The sequence below is a fragment of the Quercus lobata genome, chromosome 5, assembly GCF_001633185.2.
Source record: "Quercus lobata isolate SW786 chromosome 5, ValleyOak3.0 Primary Assembly, whole genome shotgun sequence".
NCBI lineage: Eukaryota > Viridiplantae > Streptophyta > Magnoliopsida > Fagales > Fagaceae > Quercus > Quercus lobata.
The window spans coordinates 69,612,530-69,632,000 of NC_044908.1; the positions used below are offsets into that span (position 1 = coordinate 69,612,530).

The 19,471-nt window shown below is 34.7% G+C and overlaps 3 protein-coding genes across 3 annotated transcripts; 1 reads left to right on the forward strand and 2 right to left on the reverse strand.

The window, feature by feature from the left end:
- Positions 1–1,340: 1,340 nt before the first annotated feature.
- Positions 1,341–6,380, reverse strand: LOC115992704 (ER membrane protein complex subunit 3). Its single transcript, XM_031116930.1, has 8 exons — positions 6,158–6,380; positions 5,943–6,036; positions 3,697–3,816; positions 3,490–3,538; positions 3,062–3,161; positions 2,930–2,991; positions 2,713–2,771; positions 1,341–1,817 (listed from the first exon to the last, which is right to left on the reverse strand). The coding sequence occupies exons 1-8, from the start codon at positions 6,307–6,309 to the stop codon at positions 1,713–1,715; spliced, it is 741 nt and encodes a 246-aa protein (XP_030972790.1). The 5' UTR covers positions 6,310–6,380; the 3' UTR covers positions 1,341–1,712.
- A 2,076-nt stretch (positions 6,381–8,456) lies between these two features.
- On the forward strand, positions 8,457–10,220 carry LOC115988343. Its single transcript, XM_031111875.1, has 5 exons — positions 8,457–8,982; positions 9,125–9,236; positions 9,334–9,415; positions 9,708–9,759; positions 9,872–10,220. Exons 1-5 carry the CDS (start codon positions 8,464–8,466, stop codon positions 10,016–10,018), a joined length of 912 nt encoding a protein of 303 aa, XP_030967735.1. The 5' UTR covers positions 8,457–8,463; the 3' UTR covers positions 10,019–10,220.
- A 232-nt stretch (positions 10,221–10,452) lies between these two features.
- Positions 10,453–14,010, reverse strand: LOC115992326 (hormone receptor 4). Its single transcript, XM_031116480.1, has 6 exons — positions 13,340–14,010; positions 12,264–12,375; positions 11,961–12,132; positions 11,686–11,873; positions 11,401–11,532; positions 10,453–10,938 (listed from the first exon to the last, which is right to left on the reverse strand). Exons 1-5 carry the CDS (start codon positions 13,876–13,878, stop codon positions 11,407–11,409), a joined length of 1,137 nt encoding a protein of 378 aa, XP_030972340.1. The 5' UTR covers positions 13,879–14,010; the 3' UTR covers positions 10,453–10,938; positions 11,401–11,406.
- Positions 14,011–19,471: the final 5,461 nt, after the last annotated feature.

Here is a 19,471-nt window from a genome sequence, read left to right on the forward strand (position 1 = left end):
TATTTCAATTTCTTGTAGGAACATTTTACTGAAACATTAGACTTAACAATTTGGTTTTCTCATCCGTACCAACTTAGAATGCAGCTTGCAGCTGAGTTCCAAGCAGAATATTTTCCACAGCTTGAGCAATTTGGTTTCTTAATAACTTCGTATTAGATGTTTGTGAGGCAAGTGCGTCAATTCAAAACGTCAACGAGCCAAAGCCATAGCCATCAGAAATTGGGACCCAAAATCAATATGGATATAAGTTAATAACAGAGGTAAGTGACCTGAACGCCACGGGTGGCAGGGCAGTGATTGGTGATTAGAGACCATGACGGGAACTTCAAAAAGAAAAGATGCTGAACTACAAGTACAAGATGTTAAAGCTATGGCTAAAATTGGATAAAATGTTAGGACATCAGATTGAAGGATATCTAACTTGAAGGTGACTCCCATTTAATAATGTGAAGGAGCCAACGTGTCTCGCCTCTCGAGTGCTGAAAATGCTATCGAGGCGGCTCAGCAACAAGTGAATTTGTTTACATGCTTGAGGAGTGAGGACCCCCCCACATGGGAAGATAAGGAACCAATATGTACTTTCCAGATAGGTTCCATCATCTAGACGTAATCATATTAATTTAAAATCACAAATGCCAACGCATAATTCAGATGTAAACCAAATAGGCTTTCCTTAAGCAATGAGCTTTGTAACTTGCTTTGTAACTTAGGAGGTTGTTTGGATGTTCTGTTTTCATAACTTAATTCTCTGTTTCCATAACTCATAACTCAAAAATGATAAGATCTATAGCGAGAAGTCCGTTTGGTACCACTATCACTCTGTTTCCATAACTCTATTTCCATCACTCGATTTTCATAACTTACAACTCAATAGTATTTTTGTAATTAAACATACATAAAAGACCCACTAGTCATAACTCAAACACACCTTTTGACCAATCTACCTTCTTTCTTTTTCTTTTTTTTTCTTTTTTTCCTTCTCCTGGGTTCGGTCTTAGGTGTCTTCTTTTTCTATTTTTTTTTTTTTTTCCTTGGGTTCGTTCTCAGGTGTCTTTCTTTTTTCTTCTTTTTTTTCCTTTCTTCTCCTAAGTTTGGTCTCGGGTGTTCTTGCTTCTTTTTTTTTTTTTCTCCTAAGTTCGGTCTCGGGTGTTCTTCTTTTTTTTTTTCACTGGGTTTGGTGATCTAGGTTTTTTTTTTCTTTTTTCTTTTTTTTAATGGTTCGGGTTTCTAGGTACTAAAAAAAAAAAAAAACTGCATCAAGTAATAGGTATGGAGCCCACAAATAATGTGAAAAATATTAAGTGGTGGTAACTGAGTGATGGTATCAAACGGATGTAGTATTTTAAAATAATGAGTGACGGAAATTAAGTGATGAAAAATATGTATCCAAACATAACCTTAGTAGCATTGTTCGGTTCTCCTCATGAGAACTTGGGTTCTTCACATTTTCTATTACTAAATGAAGAGTTACAGTCAAGATAAGACAAACCCTTAATAATTTTACAATGTTGTGAGAATTGAAAATTTTGGGAGGCCACCAAATATCTCTCGAAGGCATCCAACTAGAACAGATTAAAAAGGGGCTAAAAGTTTTGGGGGCATGGCCCCCCTTGGTACTCAAGATGTAGCTCAACACTGGAAAAGAAGAACAAGTAGCAAAGAACCGTGCTGTGTATAACCCTGTCAAGCTGGGAATTAACAAATTCCATTCTTCAGCTGAGTATTTTTCTCAATACTGCTTCTGCACGCTGCTCAAATTTTGGTAGGGCCCAATCGTGCTGAACTATGTCAAGACTGTCTTTCTCAGCACCCAAACTCTGAAAGGAAAATAACATATAGCTGATTAGATTAGGAGTCATTCATGATGCAGAATTATGGCCATCTGATCTGACTACTCTACCATGATTCTTAAGAAAAGGACAAAATCGATTTTCATATATCAAAAATGTCCCATTTTCCCATATTTAATCCTCACAGGGAACAGTACTATATGTATGTAGGGAAGAATAATGGTTGAAATCCCAGACAAAAGTTTCTTACAATTGTGTATCGAACTCCTAAAACACGAGTCTTTTCATAATAATGAAGAGGGGGGGGGGGGGGGGGCTCACTCACAAATTATGGGTACATGTTGAGCAATAAAAAAATGTGGGAAACTATCACAGAGAGCCTGCATGCATAATTAAGTGGGGCCAGTTCACTAGCAGGACCAGCAGCTGCTAAACAAAGGTACAACCCTGACAATGCATGCTGATCTCTCATTATCTATAAACAGGGGAAATGGATTATGAGTTCGGAAATAATTGTGAACATGAGCATGATTTAGAAAAAGGAAAGGAGATGGAAGGGGTAAGAGGAGCAGGTTGTTTGATAAACTTGAGGTATGCAATATAGCTGCATTCGCACATGAACCAACAAAGTACCCAGAATGTTTTAAACAAATAAAACATTAAACATTAAAGAGTGTAGAAGGATAAATTTTTTGAAGATTTGATTTCATATTAAATAGTTCCAAACAATTCTTTTTTTAAACCTGTAGATTGTATTAGATTTTGATGTTAAAATTTTTAGTAAATATCAGAAGTACTGTAGTGAATATTATACTATGATTAACTCATTCTTCATGAGTATTGTAAAACAATGTATGAAAGCTTGAAGAGTTAAAACTTTCTTTAGCCTAATAAGGGCAACAGAAAACAACTAAGATTGTACCTTCGTTGGATCAAAGCCAAACCCACTCATTTGCATCATACGCTGGGTGTCATCTGTGGCTGCACCAGAAACAACATATCATAAATTCAGAGAGTGCATCTAGAAATCTCAGTATCAGAGGAAATCTGAGTTAAAGTAGCAGTGCTTCACAATCATTTGAAAACAATCAACACCTTTTTTTTTTTAAACATTTAATATGCTCTAGATTAATACTAACCATTGTCTTCTCCCAGTATGAGACTAAATAAACCTCTTAATCCAAACAGATTGAGAAAATACCTGAAAGAAATTATTTTGAATTATTAGAAATCCAAGGTAAATTCAGAAAGCTACCCAGTTGGACACATACCATGAGCGACTACTGACATAGCTAACATCCACAGTACTCAAGTCAATTCCATTCTGTAGCATTGACCTGAACCTCTGAGTCAACGGAAATGGTATTTTAGCTGCAGAAAACAGAGGCACTTAGATAACCATAACATCAATAAATGAACATTTAGAGAGGTAAAGACTGATAAAACTGCCTGAATTCTGAGAGACCCTAAAAGTCAGAAAAGGAAAAGGAGGATGAAAACAAATATTTGCAAGAACAAAACATGAAAGAACAGGATTAATGACAGAGAAGGAAAACATTAATTTATGTTCTAACAACTCTGCAGGATACCAAAAATAGCATGCAACTCAAGAAAGTTTTCATATTATTTCAAGATAAAAATCTGAAATGAAGAAACAACGTGGGCATCGAGGTATTAACATGCTGGTATAGAAACAAACCTGCTACAAATCCCGAGAAGAAAAAGTTTACCCATGCGAAAGTAAGAGTCTGGCCAACAAGAAAGTATAAACACAATCAGTTATCTAAATTATGTAATTACAGCAATAAAGGTCAAGCAATTACACCACCACATTAAAGTTACATAATAAACAATCACAGTGTCTTAACAAAGGAGAGAAAAGTGAAAACTATGCAATTTGCAATACCTGGGGAATAATCATTGAAAGGTTCTTCTTCATCATATCCATAGCCATGTTTGGATCAGAGAACATTTGTGCCTGGGGATTTGGAGCCTGACCCTTAGGAACATGCAATAGCCCATTTTCCTGCCATGTCGCAACAAATATATAACTTCTATATCAGTTAATTAGCAGCAAGAAAATGAAGATTAACGAGGTTGTATGTGAATTCCCTTTATAGACAGCATCACACGCTAAAAACAATCATTATTGGCAAGAGAAATCAGATTATATCAATATTATTATACTCTTTAAAAAATACAAAAGATTGTTTAGAAAATGGCAATCTTAATTTGCTAATTGCCCGAAATGAAAAGCAAAAATATTCTGATAAAAAAGTTCCTCAGTAATTTATTTATTGGTGAGCAACAGATTCACCCAATGGATCTTGAACCCATGAACTCACCCTTCACCTAAGACTTGTAGGGGAAAGAGGGGCCAATTGAGTTATAACTCATTGGTGATATTCCTCAATAATATCCTCATGATTCTCGATCTCAAAGTCATGTGTAGTAGAATACCAAGCAAAATACAACAATTAGCAGGGGTCCTGAGCTAAGCTTTGGCTATACTTGGAAATCTTAAGGCCATAATGCCTTTCAAATCCTCCTAGCCATTATCCAACAACAATAATTATTGCTTAGAAGAATTCCCATGTTATGCCAATTCCACCCAAAAGGTAATGAGCTACTCCAACAGCACATCCTTGGACAATGCTCTCAAGGTTCTAGGTTGGCATGCTTATAACAAATAAAGCACCTGCAAATACTGGACAGCCCATTGTGTTAATATAATTAGACCCACCAAACAATGGAGAAGAACACCACATATCATCTTACATTCACAACTATTGTGAATTACAACAACAATTATAACCAAGCCTTAGTCCCAAATTTTTTGGGATCAGCTATGGATACTCAATAGATTAGTCAAGGTTGGCCGCATCTATTCTTTTTTTCCATTCTATTCTATACAAAGTCATACTCTCTATTACTTTCTTAATTAACATGTCCTTTTTTACTATTTCTACTAATGTTATTTTTGGTATTCCTCTAACCTTCTTCGTTCTCTCAACTAGGATCCACCCACTCTTTCTCATTGGTGCATCAATCACTATCCTTTGAACATCACCAAACCATCTCAAGTAACTCTCCCTCATCTTTTCAACAATAGGAGTCACCCTTATCTTTAAGCAAATTTACTCATTTCAAATCCTATTTTGCCATTTATCCATCTTAACATTCTCATTTCAGCTACTTATCAACAAAAAAAAAAAAATTCTCATTTCAGCTATACTCATTTTATGAATACGTTGCTTCATAATAGCCCAACATTCAGTACCATAAAGCATAGTTGATCATATATAGCAGTCATATTAAAGTTTTTCCTTTAGCTTAATACATATTCTAGGATCACACAACACTCCTACTGCACTTCTCCACGTCATCCACCTAGCTCTACTCCTACGATTTACATCCTCTACAAACCCTTTATCTTGCTGAATCATTGATCCAGGCTATCGAAAACTGTCACCCTGAATATTCTAGAGTGTCTTGCCAAATTTCTAACTTGGCATTGACTTCACTTCTAGTCTCATCCACTACAATTATATCATCTGTAAAAAACATACACCAAAGGGCTTTCTCTTAAATCAATTTAGTGGGCTCATTTATCACTTTTACAAAGAGATATGGACTTAATGCTTATCCTTGACGCAAACCTGTAATGAGAGAAAACTCACTTGTGATGCCTCCACTTATTCTCATACAAGTTAACTCTCATACATATTCTTAATCAACTTAAATGCATAACCTCTCCAAGGACCCTATCATATGCTTTCTCTAGGTAAAAAAAAACTATATGAAGATCTTTACATGCTTATCTATATTCAATCAGTCTCTCCCAAAGTTTCATAGCGCGACTAATAAGTATAACTGCATGCAGTTTTGAATATGCCGCGGTATTAAAACACCTGACTAGGTAAAACTTCAGAAACCCAAAATTGGAGCTTTAAGTTTGAATTCAATCAGCATAACAATTCTCTGAAGCCTTAGAAAAAATAATTTACTAACACTCTCACAGTCAAACAATTTAAGCTCAAACATCCCATTACTGAAATCATTATATACTTCAAATCATTCCCTAATCTAAATATGCCTAATTACCAATTCCAATAATAATCACCAATCAAATACAAAAGATTATAATTATACCTCATTGCTGAAATAGAATCTGCGAGCACGAAACGACCTGGGAGGAATAAAATTAGCACCGGCACGTAAATTCCGAGCCCTAACAATCAATTGCCTGAAAAAGAAGAAGAAAAAAAAAAACAAAAGTTTTAGCACCACAGAAGCTCAATTCCTATGAATCAAAATCATATATGATAAGGGAGAGAGTACAGATTAGGGTTTTATATTAGACTTGCCCTTCTTTGACGATTTTGGCATCGGGAACTTGGCTAGAGCGCATAAGCTTGGAGACGAAGTGTCGGAGGATCCCGATGAGGACCATGACCACGGAGAGAGGGATCAGGACCCAGTCTCTAATCGCCGTGTCTAGCACCAGATCTTCCGCCATTGTTGAAGCTAAGAGAAGCTTTTTAGATTTCAATTTCTGAAATCTCTTCTATTCCTCGTTTCTTTTAGATTGAGTTTTGTGTCATTGCGAGGAATAAAACTAGATTAAGGGGTGTTTATGTCTTTTTACCTTTTTTTTTTTTTTTTTTTTTTTGAGGGATAAGAAAAAACCATTTTCAAGAAAAACATTTTCGTTTGATAGGGCGGAAAACACAAAGAAAATAAAAACGTTTTCTGATTAATGGAAATCATTTTTAAAAACGCGTTTCAAATTTTTATTTTTATTTTACAAAATAAACATCACACGACGGTAAAACTTGTTGTTTAACCAAAGCCATTTTTGTTGTAACAAGCAAGAAGCCCTTAAATCATCTTGGATTACTTTGTTGTTAGCTATTTTGTTTGATTAATAAATGTTTTAGTTTATCAAAAATATAAATAAATAAACTTTACATGATTATTTCAATAAAAAAAACTTCATAATCGTACCTTATTCTCTCCCTTTTTTTTTTTAGTCAAATATGTTATGCGTGAGATTTATTTAATTTTTAAATACTACATATTTTACGTACAAAAATTGGAAATGATTCTTTTTTTATAAAAAAAAAAAAAAATGAAGGAAATTGAAAGATTAAATAAGACGAGAGTGTGAGTTTCAATTAACTCAACTGGTAAAATCTATGATGGTTGAATAAGAGATCTGATATTTAACTTCCGCCTACACCAAAAACTGATTGATACTTGGTTGTAGCCTAAACTAATTTTGTAACTAAACTTTTCATTTTAAATTTAGGAACTAATTAATAGTTTGAAAGCTTTTATTCATATAAGATATACAAAACTCTTACAAAGAGACTCTTAAAAGTATTTGCACTATCCACGATTGAGTGATAGTGTGACAATTTAAAAGATACCTCTCCTACTCCAAAAGTTTACCAAACTAAAGGCTTTTTTACTTCCTTTAGGGCTTGTCTCCACTCAACCAACATCCTAGATTGAGGACTACGAGCCTTTAGCTTTGTCTTATGTAGCTTCTCAAAGTTCCAATTTTTCTTAACAATCACACCTCTATGTGAGAAGAGGGATACATGTACTCGATGCATATAATACCACCTCCTTAAATAGAGGATCTTAATGATGGTGTACACTACGAGAGTGATTCATATGTTTCCCATAGCTTAAATACCTAACACACTTATAGAATACTTAAAAAGAGAGTTTGTGGCCAATCCTTTTAATAGAGAGTCTAAGTGCACAACAAAATCTCACAATATTTTCACAACATTCTTGGTTCTTAGTTGAGGTGGATCCCAATAAGTTTTTTTTTTTTTTTTTTTTTTTTTAATTTTATTTAAACTTATAGTGAGTTGACACATCACTTATTATGAAAATGTTATGACATTTTGTTGTTACAATTAAAAAAAAAAATCATTTTTATATGGCTTGCTCTTGTGTTAGGTAAGGGGAGTGTTAGGAACCTAGTGGTTCCAAAGGGGATGGGTGGGAAGTGTATGGAAATGAATGGCAATTGTGTATGAATTGACTTCATTTGATGTAGTTACCCTTCATAGAAAAATATTAAGAGATAAAGAAAATGCACTATAAGCAGAGAATTGGTTTATGCTTCAAGATAGTCCAAATGATGGTTACATGCATTATTTATACAACTCAAGCTCTCTTTCTATTGGTGACTCATGACTTAATCCTATTGGCTTAGCTTGTGCTCTCACCAATTAACCCCTGTAAATATTATAGTGTCACATGTACCAAGAGCTCTAATTAACTCCAGCCTAATCTCAACATGTGTAACTAACTGACTAACTCAAATTGAAGGGTGGAACTACAAGAATTATTAGGATATTAGGGTATTAAAACAAAAGTGGGGTTCGTAACATTGAGGACCTGACCTTATATCCCCTTGGTTTAGCGTACTTGCATACCATAGCTTCAATCTCCAATTTCAAACATTTGAAAATGTTTTTTGCTTCTTTTAACAAAGATTCCTAACTTACTGTTGATGCATGGTCTATTTGCTTGATTCTTTTCTGTCATATTGCTCCAACTTTTCCTTTTGTACATACGTTTCGTCTAGCTATAAGATATGTGTAATGGCTTCCCTACTTAATTCATACATGTTCATTCTCTCAACGTAGAAATGGCCTTGGTCTCTTTACCCACCATCAAATACAGCAGTAGATTTATCTCGCATTCCCCACATTCCCTTCCTTACATCTCTCTACCAAGCAAATTACAAAACCTTCCTCTTAGAGAACCACAAAAGAAGGCTTATGTTCCTAGTAATTCTCACTCTCCAATTTCACACCAAGCTTTGATTTACAGCAGCTTCTCTTCGAGACACACACGCTTAGCACTAGTGCCAATTAATGCTAAAAACTCAGGATCAGGAGAGGAAGATCATTCTGATGCTAAAAGATCAGGATCAGGAGAGGAAGATCATTCTGATGGTAAACATTCAGGATCAGGAGAGGAAGATCATCTTGATGCTAGACACTCAGGATCAAGAGAGGAAGATCATCGAGCTCTGGAGACTGTTAACAAGTTTTACGCCGCAATCAAGAACAAAAACATTAATCAGTTATCTGATATAATTGGAGATGAATGCAGATGCATCTGTAATTTCTCCTCTTTTTTCCAATCCTATGATGGGAAAATGGTATATGCACTTCAACTAAGAAAACATACATGAATTGTATTGTTCTTTATGCATGCTCAATGCCACTTTAATTACTCTGATACATTAAAACATTATGGAACACATGACCAAACAAATATCTATGGTGTTTCTTTCTTTGCAGCAAGTGTTGGATTTTCTCTCTAATCTGATTAAAAGCTTTGGAAATAATTTTGAATTTATTGTAAAACCGACATTGCATGATGGTATGCATGTTGGCGTTTCATGGAGGATAGGTATGCCATATACTTTCTTTTTAGTCATGGTATTGTCTCTTTGTAGATGCGTGGAGTTATAATCTATTCGATCTTTTCCGTGGTGGTTTATCTGCAGAATGCAAGAATATTCGTGTGCCTCTAGGAAAGGGTTTCAGCTTCCATATTATGCAGTACTACCAGGGAAAGCTGTATTTAAGGTGTGACAAATTCATTTTTTTTCTTTAAGCCATTCGATTAATTATCTACCCATCTATGATCTACCAAAGAATAGAGTAAATAAAGAATAGTTTCTCACTCATAAAATCTACTGATGTAACTTTGTGCATATACTGTTGATTCCGCAGCTTGAAGTATAGTTATACTTAAAAAAAAGTGAGACTTTACACAATAACTAAATATGATTAAAAAAAAAAAATCCAAAAAAAAGCATATATTAATTGTTGCTAATCCCACTTTTTGGTATTTATGTATCATTGTATAACAATCCAGAAATGTGGAGATGTTCATGGAACCGCTTCTTCATATTGAACCTGTTAGACTGGTATGAGACTCTCCCTTTTTCCCTTTTATATGTTCTCTGTTTTTGCCATTTACCTCAGAATCATTGTGTACAATGTTAATTTGTGTTTTTATGCTCTCTCTCTCTCTCACAGAAATTGATTGCGTTTGTGATGAAACTAATAGACAAGATGGATATTCACATAGGATCCAAGAGTAAAGGCAAGAGAGTCGTGTATTTTTTACTCGCTATGTTCCTCATTTTTGCCTGGGTGTACTTGTTTAAACTCATTTTGAATTAGCCTCAAGGCATGGACCACAATGACATGTAATTTAAATCCACGATCTACATAGAAAAAAGCAAGGTCCCTCATGGCAATATGGGACAAATTCGATAAAGAGGGTGTGGGGGTCGGGAACCATTGCAGAGTCGCAATTATCCTGTGCCTCTCTCTCTCTCTCTCTCTCATACTATTTTACAGAAGTGGTTGCCACTTTAAAAAGGGTCAGTCAAAATGATTAATTTGACTTGAACTTGACTGTTTCATTCTTATCAACGATTGAATAAAGTTAAAAGCTAAAACCTCAATGAAAGTAAGGGCTGTTTGGTACATAATTTTATATATATGTTTTCAATTTTTAAATAATATTCGATATTTTTACACTTTTTTCCTCACACATATTTCCAAAAAAACTAAAAACTGTTGTTTAAACCCACATATATCACACGTAATTCTCTTAAATGAATTGCTCATAAACCATAGACCATTTGCCATATATATCCATACAATTCAAGCTAGTTGACCATCCAAATAAAAGCAATTGAAGAAGAAAAAAAGAAGCAATGACTCAACAAGATAACACTAGTTAAATGCAACAAGAATTGCCGCCATCTAACAAGATACACATAATTATCCTCAAGGATGTACAGAGGATTTACCATTCTAACCAGTTTCCTTCAGTCAGTTCAGAGGTTAGCATTGGATGAAAAGGAAAGGCCACAAAATGAGAAAGAAAAACTAAATCCAGGGCAACGGCAATAACTACAAGACACTCCTTGCCCCTGGCCCATGGTTACATATTCATTGTCATAATAAATAGCAAATTAATATAAAACATGTCATCTAACCATGTCAATGCACCCAAAAGACGAGAAAAAGAAAACAATTCTTCACTATCTGTTCTACCATCAGAGAAGACCAGATGCCAAGGTCTCATGCACCTGCAAGATATAAGATAAAAGTATTCCATCAATTGTTTAGAACAAAGCCGAGGATAAGAAAAATATTTAATGGTCAACCATATCAAAATATATTGGTTGACATAAAGCCATAGAAGCACATCAATTTTAAATATATATTTACTTTATGTGCAAAATAATATTGGGAGTGTGCTGTTTGAGGTTTTCAAGTATAAAGAAATAATGAGAAGGTGATGCCAACATATATTCTTTCTGAAACTCGCAAAAAAACAATTCATCAAAATAGTACCCATTAAAGAAAAAGAATAATAGAGAATTCCAACAGGAAGTGGAAAATTGATTGACTTTTCAGACATGCTAAATATGAAACATACACTTGAAAGCATATGAAGGGAGATATGCAGAAATTCTAGAGACAGATCAATTGAATATGAAAACCAAAAGGGACAACATTTGCATGGAGTTAATAACAGTCAACATTACCAGGCATCATGACTGATTGAACAAATGATGGCGTGTTATCATCTCCGGTATCCCTAGTGCAGAAATACTTTCACATCCAAGAAGATCACGAAGCTTTGCATCACATAATATCACCATTGAATTTAAAGGATCCTACAATGATTCAAGTAAAGCTGCTAAGATTTAATTGCCAAATGAGAGAACTTGCCAAAATAAAGCAAGATAACTTCTAGAAAGACTAATTTAAGTAGAAAATTTAGACAAGAAAGAGAGAGAAGAAATAGACATGTTCCCAATGCTACCTACCTCCAAACGGTTAACCTTAATGTACTCCCAAACACGTGTTATAGCCTCAGATTGGGGCATCTCCCTTCCCCCAGTGCCCAAGAATTTGGCAAGGGCTTCAGATATTACGACAGGAGATGATCCACGTTGAACACTTTCAGTTGTAGACTCAACATCTACCTTCAATCGTTTAGCTTGACTTGACTCCTCTGCACACATTTACAAGTGGATTAAAATGACAAAATCAAAAGCATCACAGGACAAAAATGTATTGTGTTTTATGCCACATCACATACTTGTAGGTTCAAGTGCAATAATATGTTTGGCTAGCAACTTATTCATCTTGAACATGTCAGTACAGTCGGTCTCAAAGACCACACGCAGGGCATCATCACAGATAATCTTCCTCTTGTTACTTGGATCTTGGAGGTTGTTTTTCCTGATGTATGCCCACAGCTGCTTCACAATCTGTATCAAGCAAACCAGAGTTTTGTAAGTACTTATATCAAGACTACTACTTCATAAACATTAATGCTTCATAAATGTACGTAATAAAAGAGGCCAACAAAGAGAATTGTAGTAGATTTGGAGATAACAACCTCAGTCCTTGGCAATGCTGGCTCACCAACAATTGCCTGAAGTTCAGGTGAGACGCCACATACTTTGTTTAAACCCCCCGGCCCACCTCTCCTTTTGGCTCCCACAGGTGCACTGAAACAAAGCACATTTAATTCTTAGTAAGTAATAGTGCACTGACATAAAATACAACACACACAAATGCAACGGGTCATCCATCACACTTCATACTTCTATTGGTTACATGACAAATTCGTTGCGCAATAAATAAATAAATTCCACACATAGATCATAAAAAAATGTCATCACCCAAAAGTTCAAATTTTGCATAATAGACACGGAATATCAACTTGTTCTCGCACAGTGCCAAGATGGGGATTGTCATAAACAAGACAAATACAAATTCAATGTCCCTTTTTCAACTAGATTACTTTCCCAAAGCGAAAAGAACCTTTCATCTATCAAAATTTTAATACAGCAAAGCACCCGATAAGGCCTCCAATTTCAGCCAAAAAAAAAAAAAAAGATTAGTCAATAGCCTAACAGCTTAAAAAAAAAAATTTCCCAAAATATGCGTCAGGTTGACTTGAATGACTACTATTTTAACATACACACAGGCCTAACATAACATAATATTTTGACTAGAATTTGAATTTCAACACCCCCACAAAATAAAATTCAAAACTTCACCACCTTATGCTACGCTACTTCCAAAATTTCGTTCCACAACTACAGTTCTCATAACTCTTAACTCTCAGACCTATCTAGAAGTGGTCAATTTTTTTTTTTTTTTTAAATGACCACTTATAATTAAAATATTTCAGTGATACACAATCCCCCCTTTGTTTTCTTCAACCTACACCAAAAGATAATTAGGCATGCAACAGTGACATAGATAATTCCTTTTTCTATCATTCTCAAAAAATAAAATAAAAAAATTTCCTTCTTCTATATACATACATGTGTTTACATAAGCAAAAATAGATAATTTAAAATAAGCAACTTTTACTACAACATAAATAGAAAACCCTAATTCTGACAAATTAAGATAAAGTTTAAAACTTTAAAATTGAACCAAACAAAACCCTAAAAAAAGAACCTTTCTTTGGGTGTGTGAGGAGTGGCATTTTGAGCGAAAGCCTCGGGCTTTATAAGCTGCGCCGGAGGCTGAGGCTGAGGCGGAAGCAGAGGCTGGTGGTGTGGGCGGACGTGAGGGTGAGCGGCTTGGAGGGCAAAATGGGAAGTAAATTGTTGTTGTTGCTGTTGTTGTTGTTGGTGGTGGTGCTGTTGGTGGTGTTGTTGTTGTTGGAGTTGTTGTTGGTGTTGTTGGTGTTGGTGGTGGTGGGTGGATTGGAATTGAGGGTGGTTGTGGAGGGCAAAATGGTCTCTTGGAGGTTGTTGTTGTTGTTGAGGTGGTTGTTGTTGTTGTTGTTGTGGTGGTTGAGGTTGAGGTTGTTGTGGGTGAGAGCGGAGGAGGAAGTTGATCTGGTCTCGGATGAAGCCAGCCTTGTGAGAAAGGTCTAGACCTAGCTTCGCTTCCACTTGCTGAACGACGCCGTTTAACGAGTTCACGGCGTTTGGGTCTGACTGACGCAGAACCGACTCCACACCTTTCGCTATTTCTTGGTCCGACACCATGGTTTCTCCACCTTCATATAGTAACTGAAATAAACCAACTCTCTCTCTCTCTCTCTGTCTCTCTCTCTCTCTCTCAAATCGCTTCTCTCTCTTTCTCTCTCTTTCACTCCCTGCTCACACTCTCTCTGTCTCTCTCTACGTCTCTCTCCCTCTTTATAAGCCCGAAATGACCATAATACCCTCTATAACGCACGCTGCAACAGATGGTAGATCTGTAATTCCACTAAAGCTTCCTTGTCCCTCTCATCCCTCTAGTTGAATTGACTAAAATACCCGGTGCTGTTGAATTCAAGCCAGTGGAAAAAGTTTGTCCAAATATGTAACTGTGCAGAGTCTGGATATAACGGTAATTTGAAAAAGTTGCAGTCGTGGTATCTCTTTTTTAAAAAAATTTAAAGGGTAAAAAAGAGAAAGAGGGTGAACTGAAATGAATTTTTTTTTTTTTTTTTGAAACTGCATAGTGATAGAGAGAGGGTGGGGCGGTGGGTGGGTGAATTTACTGAAATGGGCCCACTGGTTTTGCCTACTTTTTTGAAGATGGGAGGGGTGAAACGGGAATTTGGAAGGCGTGTATGGTGGGCATATTGGTCAGTGAAATTAGGTTTGTTGTTTCTGACTTTAAACCGTTTGTATAGAGGATAGTAGTGGGGGGTTTGGTCAACAACTGTAGACTCCTGTTAGTGTCCGCCTGATGAAACGTCGCTTCATCCAACGGTCGAGAACGTATGTATGTATAGTTTTATCGACATTGTCTAGCCATAAGGCCCATAACCGACATTCCTCTTGCTCCTAGCATATTTTCCGCTAAAAAAAGGTTATTTGTTTGTTAAAACTATTTTTTGTTTAATCTAATAGCAAGTATGTTTGTTTTGTTTCTTTAAAAAAAAAATTATGATAGCAAGTAAGACTATGTTTGTTTCGATGCAAAAATTTTTCAAATTTTTGATTGTTTAGTGCAGTGTAAGATGTTGATCCTATTGAAAAAATAAATAAATAAATGGATTAGGAAAAAAAACACATTCGTATTAATGCTTGATAATAGAAAAAGTACCACATTTTAGTTAATTAGTCGCTAACTCATGTTATGTACGGGTACCTACCTATTTGTAAGGTAGACTAAAATAATTTTATAAAAAATTTAAGAAACTATACCATTGCATGATTTGCTCTTATATAACTTCAATTTGTGTTATAATTTGATGAAGAAGCCATTGCTTAAACATGCAATGGCTTACAAAAAATTTGTCAATGCTACAAAAAATTAACTCAAAAATTCATACATTAAAACTTCTGAAAGACTTATTGAATCAAAACAAAATATATATGACTAAACAATAGAGAAATATAAGAGAGAGATGGATTACATTCGAAAGAATAATTTCAATCATTGCAAGTTTTTTTATTTTGTAAAAAACGGCTAAATAGAGTTTGGTGATTCATATATGAAAATTACTATTTAAAAAATACATGAAAAACCATAATATATATATATATATATATATATAACAAAATAGAGAAGAAGAAAATAATATAAAAAGAACTCATACCTCTACTCGACTTTAAAAAAAACGCTTAAAGTGTTTCGTCATGATGCAATACTCAATCGGACCCCACTCTTCTGCTTCAAAGCAATTGCCCAGTGCAGCTTTATATAACTACCAACAAATCACAAACTCAAATATAACCACCAATAAATAAATAAAACCATATCAGATCAAAGATCAGTGCAATATCAATTTAAAACAACCATAACTCACATACGAAAACAACAAAGTACAAATCTCAAATCATACTATTATTTTCACAAACCTTAGCCGTGTCTGTTAAGAGTTCGGTTCTAGCTGGGTAAGATGCATAGAATTGGTCCACTCTAGAAAAAAAATAAATTATTCCATTTAATGGAGATATATTCCATTATTTTAGGTGATAATTTAGGTCTCTTTTAAGTATAGTGGTTGTATAGCACCAAACAACTAAATCAAATTAAAAAATATAAATTATCAACGTTTGAGTTTGAGTTTAAATTGGACTTGTTAGAGAGATAGAGTTTCACTTCTTGTTAAGTTTGAATTAAACAAAAATAATTTTGTTTAAAAAAAATGATAATGATGAGTTTGAATTTAAGTTGGACTTGTTAGAGAGATAAAATTTCATTCCTTGTTAAGTTTGGATTTTTTTTTTTTTGGAGATACTTGTTAAGTTTGGATTAAACAAAAATAATTTTATTTAAATATTGCGCTGACGTGAAAAATTGTGAGAGTTTCAGAAGCTTCGGTTTTATATATATATAGATTAAGCCCAAAATTTACATCAGATCATGCAAAGTTATGTAAAAAATAGAAATACATAGTTACTACAATAATAGCATAAATTTACACTAGCAATCTGGCACTGTTCATTTTGCATTTAGTTTTTTTTTCTTTTTTCTTTTTTCTTTATGTATCTTGATGATGAAGAAATAAAGTAGATAATTGTTGTTGTGTATATAAAAAAAAAAAGAAACAATTTTTTAAAAATCAAGAAAATTGATATGTTAAGAGAAAAGTTAATGGGCATTAGTTTAAGGAATATTTTTAGAATATTTTTAAGAAATTAGAAAAAATCAATTGATTTTTTTGATATCTTTTTCTATTTCCAATAAAAGTGGTATTAAAATTTTCCTAAAATGACCTATTAATAAATGCCCTAATGTAGCGTTTGGTACGGGGTAATGTTTTAGGATTCTTAAGAATGTTTAAAAATTCCCAAGTTTGGTTGCAAATCACGCCAGAGAATCAAATGTTAGTGGAATTTGGATTCTCTCTTTAAACCCCTCTCAGTAGGAATGTGGATTCCTTTTAAAATTGGTGAGTATCAAGATTCCCAAGCTTTAAAAAATTGTATTTTTTATAAATTGACAATTTTAATCCTTTTTCCTTATCATTTAAGCAATTAAGATAAAATATAAAGCAAATCATCAATATCTTTTCCCTTGTCTTTATTTTTTCCCGTCAAAATAACATAAACAAAATAGACAACTTTGTTGATATATTCTTTAACAAAGTTCTATTTAGGTTTCACGTGTTGGGAAAAAAAAAAAAAAAATTGAAGGGGACCCTCCATTATTGCCAAGTATTCACTTTTGCTGTTGTGTGTGTGTTGCTCAACAAATTATTAATGGTTTATATTTTGTTTTTCTTTATTTATTTAGAGGAAGATTTTTTTGAAGGACTCAGTAGTTCACATTCAAATCTAAGGATAAAATGGGAAAAATAAATAATTCATTTAAGATTCTTAAGAGTAAACTAAACATTATCATCTCACATTCCTAAAAATCTTAAGAGATTCCCAATGAAACCAAACATGGGAATAGCTATATTCCTAGGCATCCAGATTCCTAGATGCCAGAAGTAATGTAGATTCCCCCGTACTAAACGCCACATAAAGATATCTGTTAAACTTAACATGACTCTTTAATAAAATGTAGTGTAAAATAAATAATACGATGTGATGTATTTCAAAAGGTTGAGTATCTAAAAAAAAAAGTAGTCTCTTACACAAAGAGCATAAAATGTTTTAGGATGTAAAAACAATGGACAAAAAAAGAAAATTGTTGTCGGTTTATTTTTTTAGGAATTGAGACATTTATGTGCAATTGAAAAATCTATCGTGTAAGGAAACCCTTTATTTGGTGAGCAGTTTGAGCAATAACCCCAATGGCACATATAATATTATCAATTACTATCATATGACGTGAGGTCAATGAGTTCACACTGAAGACCTCCTTTTTTTATACAGCAAATAAATAAATAAATAAAAAGGAAAACCATTAAGACATTGTATAATGGTCAGAGGATATCCCGGTGTCATGGGAAGGGGAAAACTCAAACAAGAAGGAACTAAACTTACTGCCTTCTTACAATAAATAGTCAATCACCAAAGCAGAAACTTCCTTCACTTTTTGCTTGTCTTTACCAACCTTCATCCATAATCAGAAGTCCACCAAGAAGTGAAGGAACAGCAACACTGTAACCTTTACTACCACCAAGAAGTCATCCCCAATATGACTTCAAAATCACCCTAATGAAACCATAAAGAAATTCACTTTCCCAAACCAATTCCCAATTCCAAATTGTACTCCATCATTGATTGATTTCTTTGTTAGACCAGCTGGACTTTCTAAGGTTTGTGAAAATCCTCCACTACCCTTTTCCCAAACAGAGAATCCCACTTCCCACACCAAAATGCAGACTTGTAGATATGTTTAGTGGGATTTCTTCATTGTATAATTTCTAAATGTATCTAAGGACACATTGCTTAACACTTTATTGAAGAATATTTTAAAAACTAGAACAGTTATTCAAAATTCACCCGGTATTTACAATTTCATGATGGTGACAATAAATTCTTTGTTGTGCATTATTTGTTTTTCCTTATTATATTTCAATATACCATAAGTATTTAGTCATTTTTGTAAATTCTGATTGTATTCTTTATGCAAAAATATCATTTTGGGTCACTGTTAATTTGGTTTATATATTTTTATAGTAGTAAATTTGGTCCATGTTATTTTTAACTTACAGTGAATTTCTATTAGTGAGTTGATGATAGGGACCAAATTAATTGCTTCCAAAATGTAGGGACCAAATTGACAGAAACCTCAAAATAGTATATTTGCTTGTTCTTTATAAAAGATTGGATGTAATTTTTACAAAAAGTTTTAGTAGAACTCATTATTATTTCTGTAAGGACGCGATTCGTGGCGGACCGTGACGGTGTCGGGTTCGCACGTAAAAAGGCCCCTAACAATATCATTTGTAGAGCGTGGGTTTGGAAGGCTAGGCCCTGGTTGACAGGCGGTGGGTTTTTCGTGGTGTTCGTACAAGTTTAAGTTTTCCTTCACCCCTGGAGTCTTTCTCCTGGAGGTGGGCTGGGAGGCTCTGGTTTTTGGCCATTTTTCCCGACCCCCCCTTTAGGTTACTTATTTTTCCTTTTATATTTGCCTGCGTTCATTGTCCTTCGTCCACGTATAGGGTCAACCTTTCCAGGATTGATACTTGTCCCATCAGCCCATATTCAAAGTCGTTGGGGGTGGTTGTAAAAGTCAAAGAATGCGGCTCTGTCAGGTTCAGAGCATTGAATGGCAGTAAGGGCAGCTTTCCCTGGATATTTTAGATTTTTCTTCCAAGTTTCAGTCCTATACCGTTTTTACCCCTCTGTCAGGGGGGACTTTGGGTCTGCCGAGGACTGAGCTGTCCTCGGCAGTATCCATAGGCTATTTTGTCGAGCTTGGCCCATAGCCCTCCTCGGCTTGGGCCTTCGGATTCTCCCCGGGTAGATGGGCCTGGCCCATAAATCATTTGGGCCCCACAATAGCCCCTCAAAACCCGGCTGTCCAACCTCTTGGTTGGAAAGGGGGGTTTTGGTGATGCCGAACCTCTTCCTACGGCCCAATTAATTTGGCCTTTTAATAATGCTGGCGGCTCTTCATCTGTCCAAGAAATGCACCGGTCTATGAGACAGTTTTTTGATTTCGCGCTTGATGCGTTCTTGTCATTTGGGTATCCAAGACGCGCTTTTAATGACCACTATTTACGAGACTACTTTAATTCGG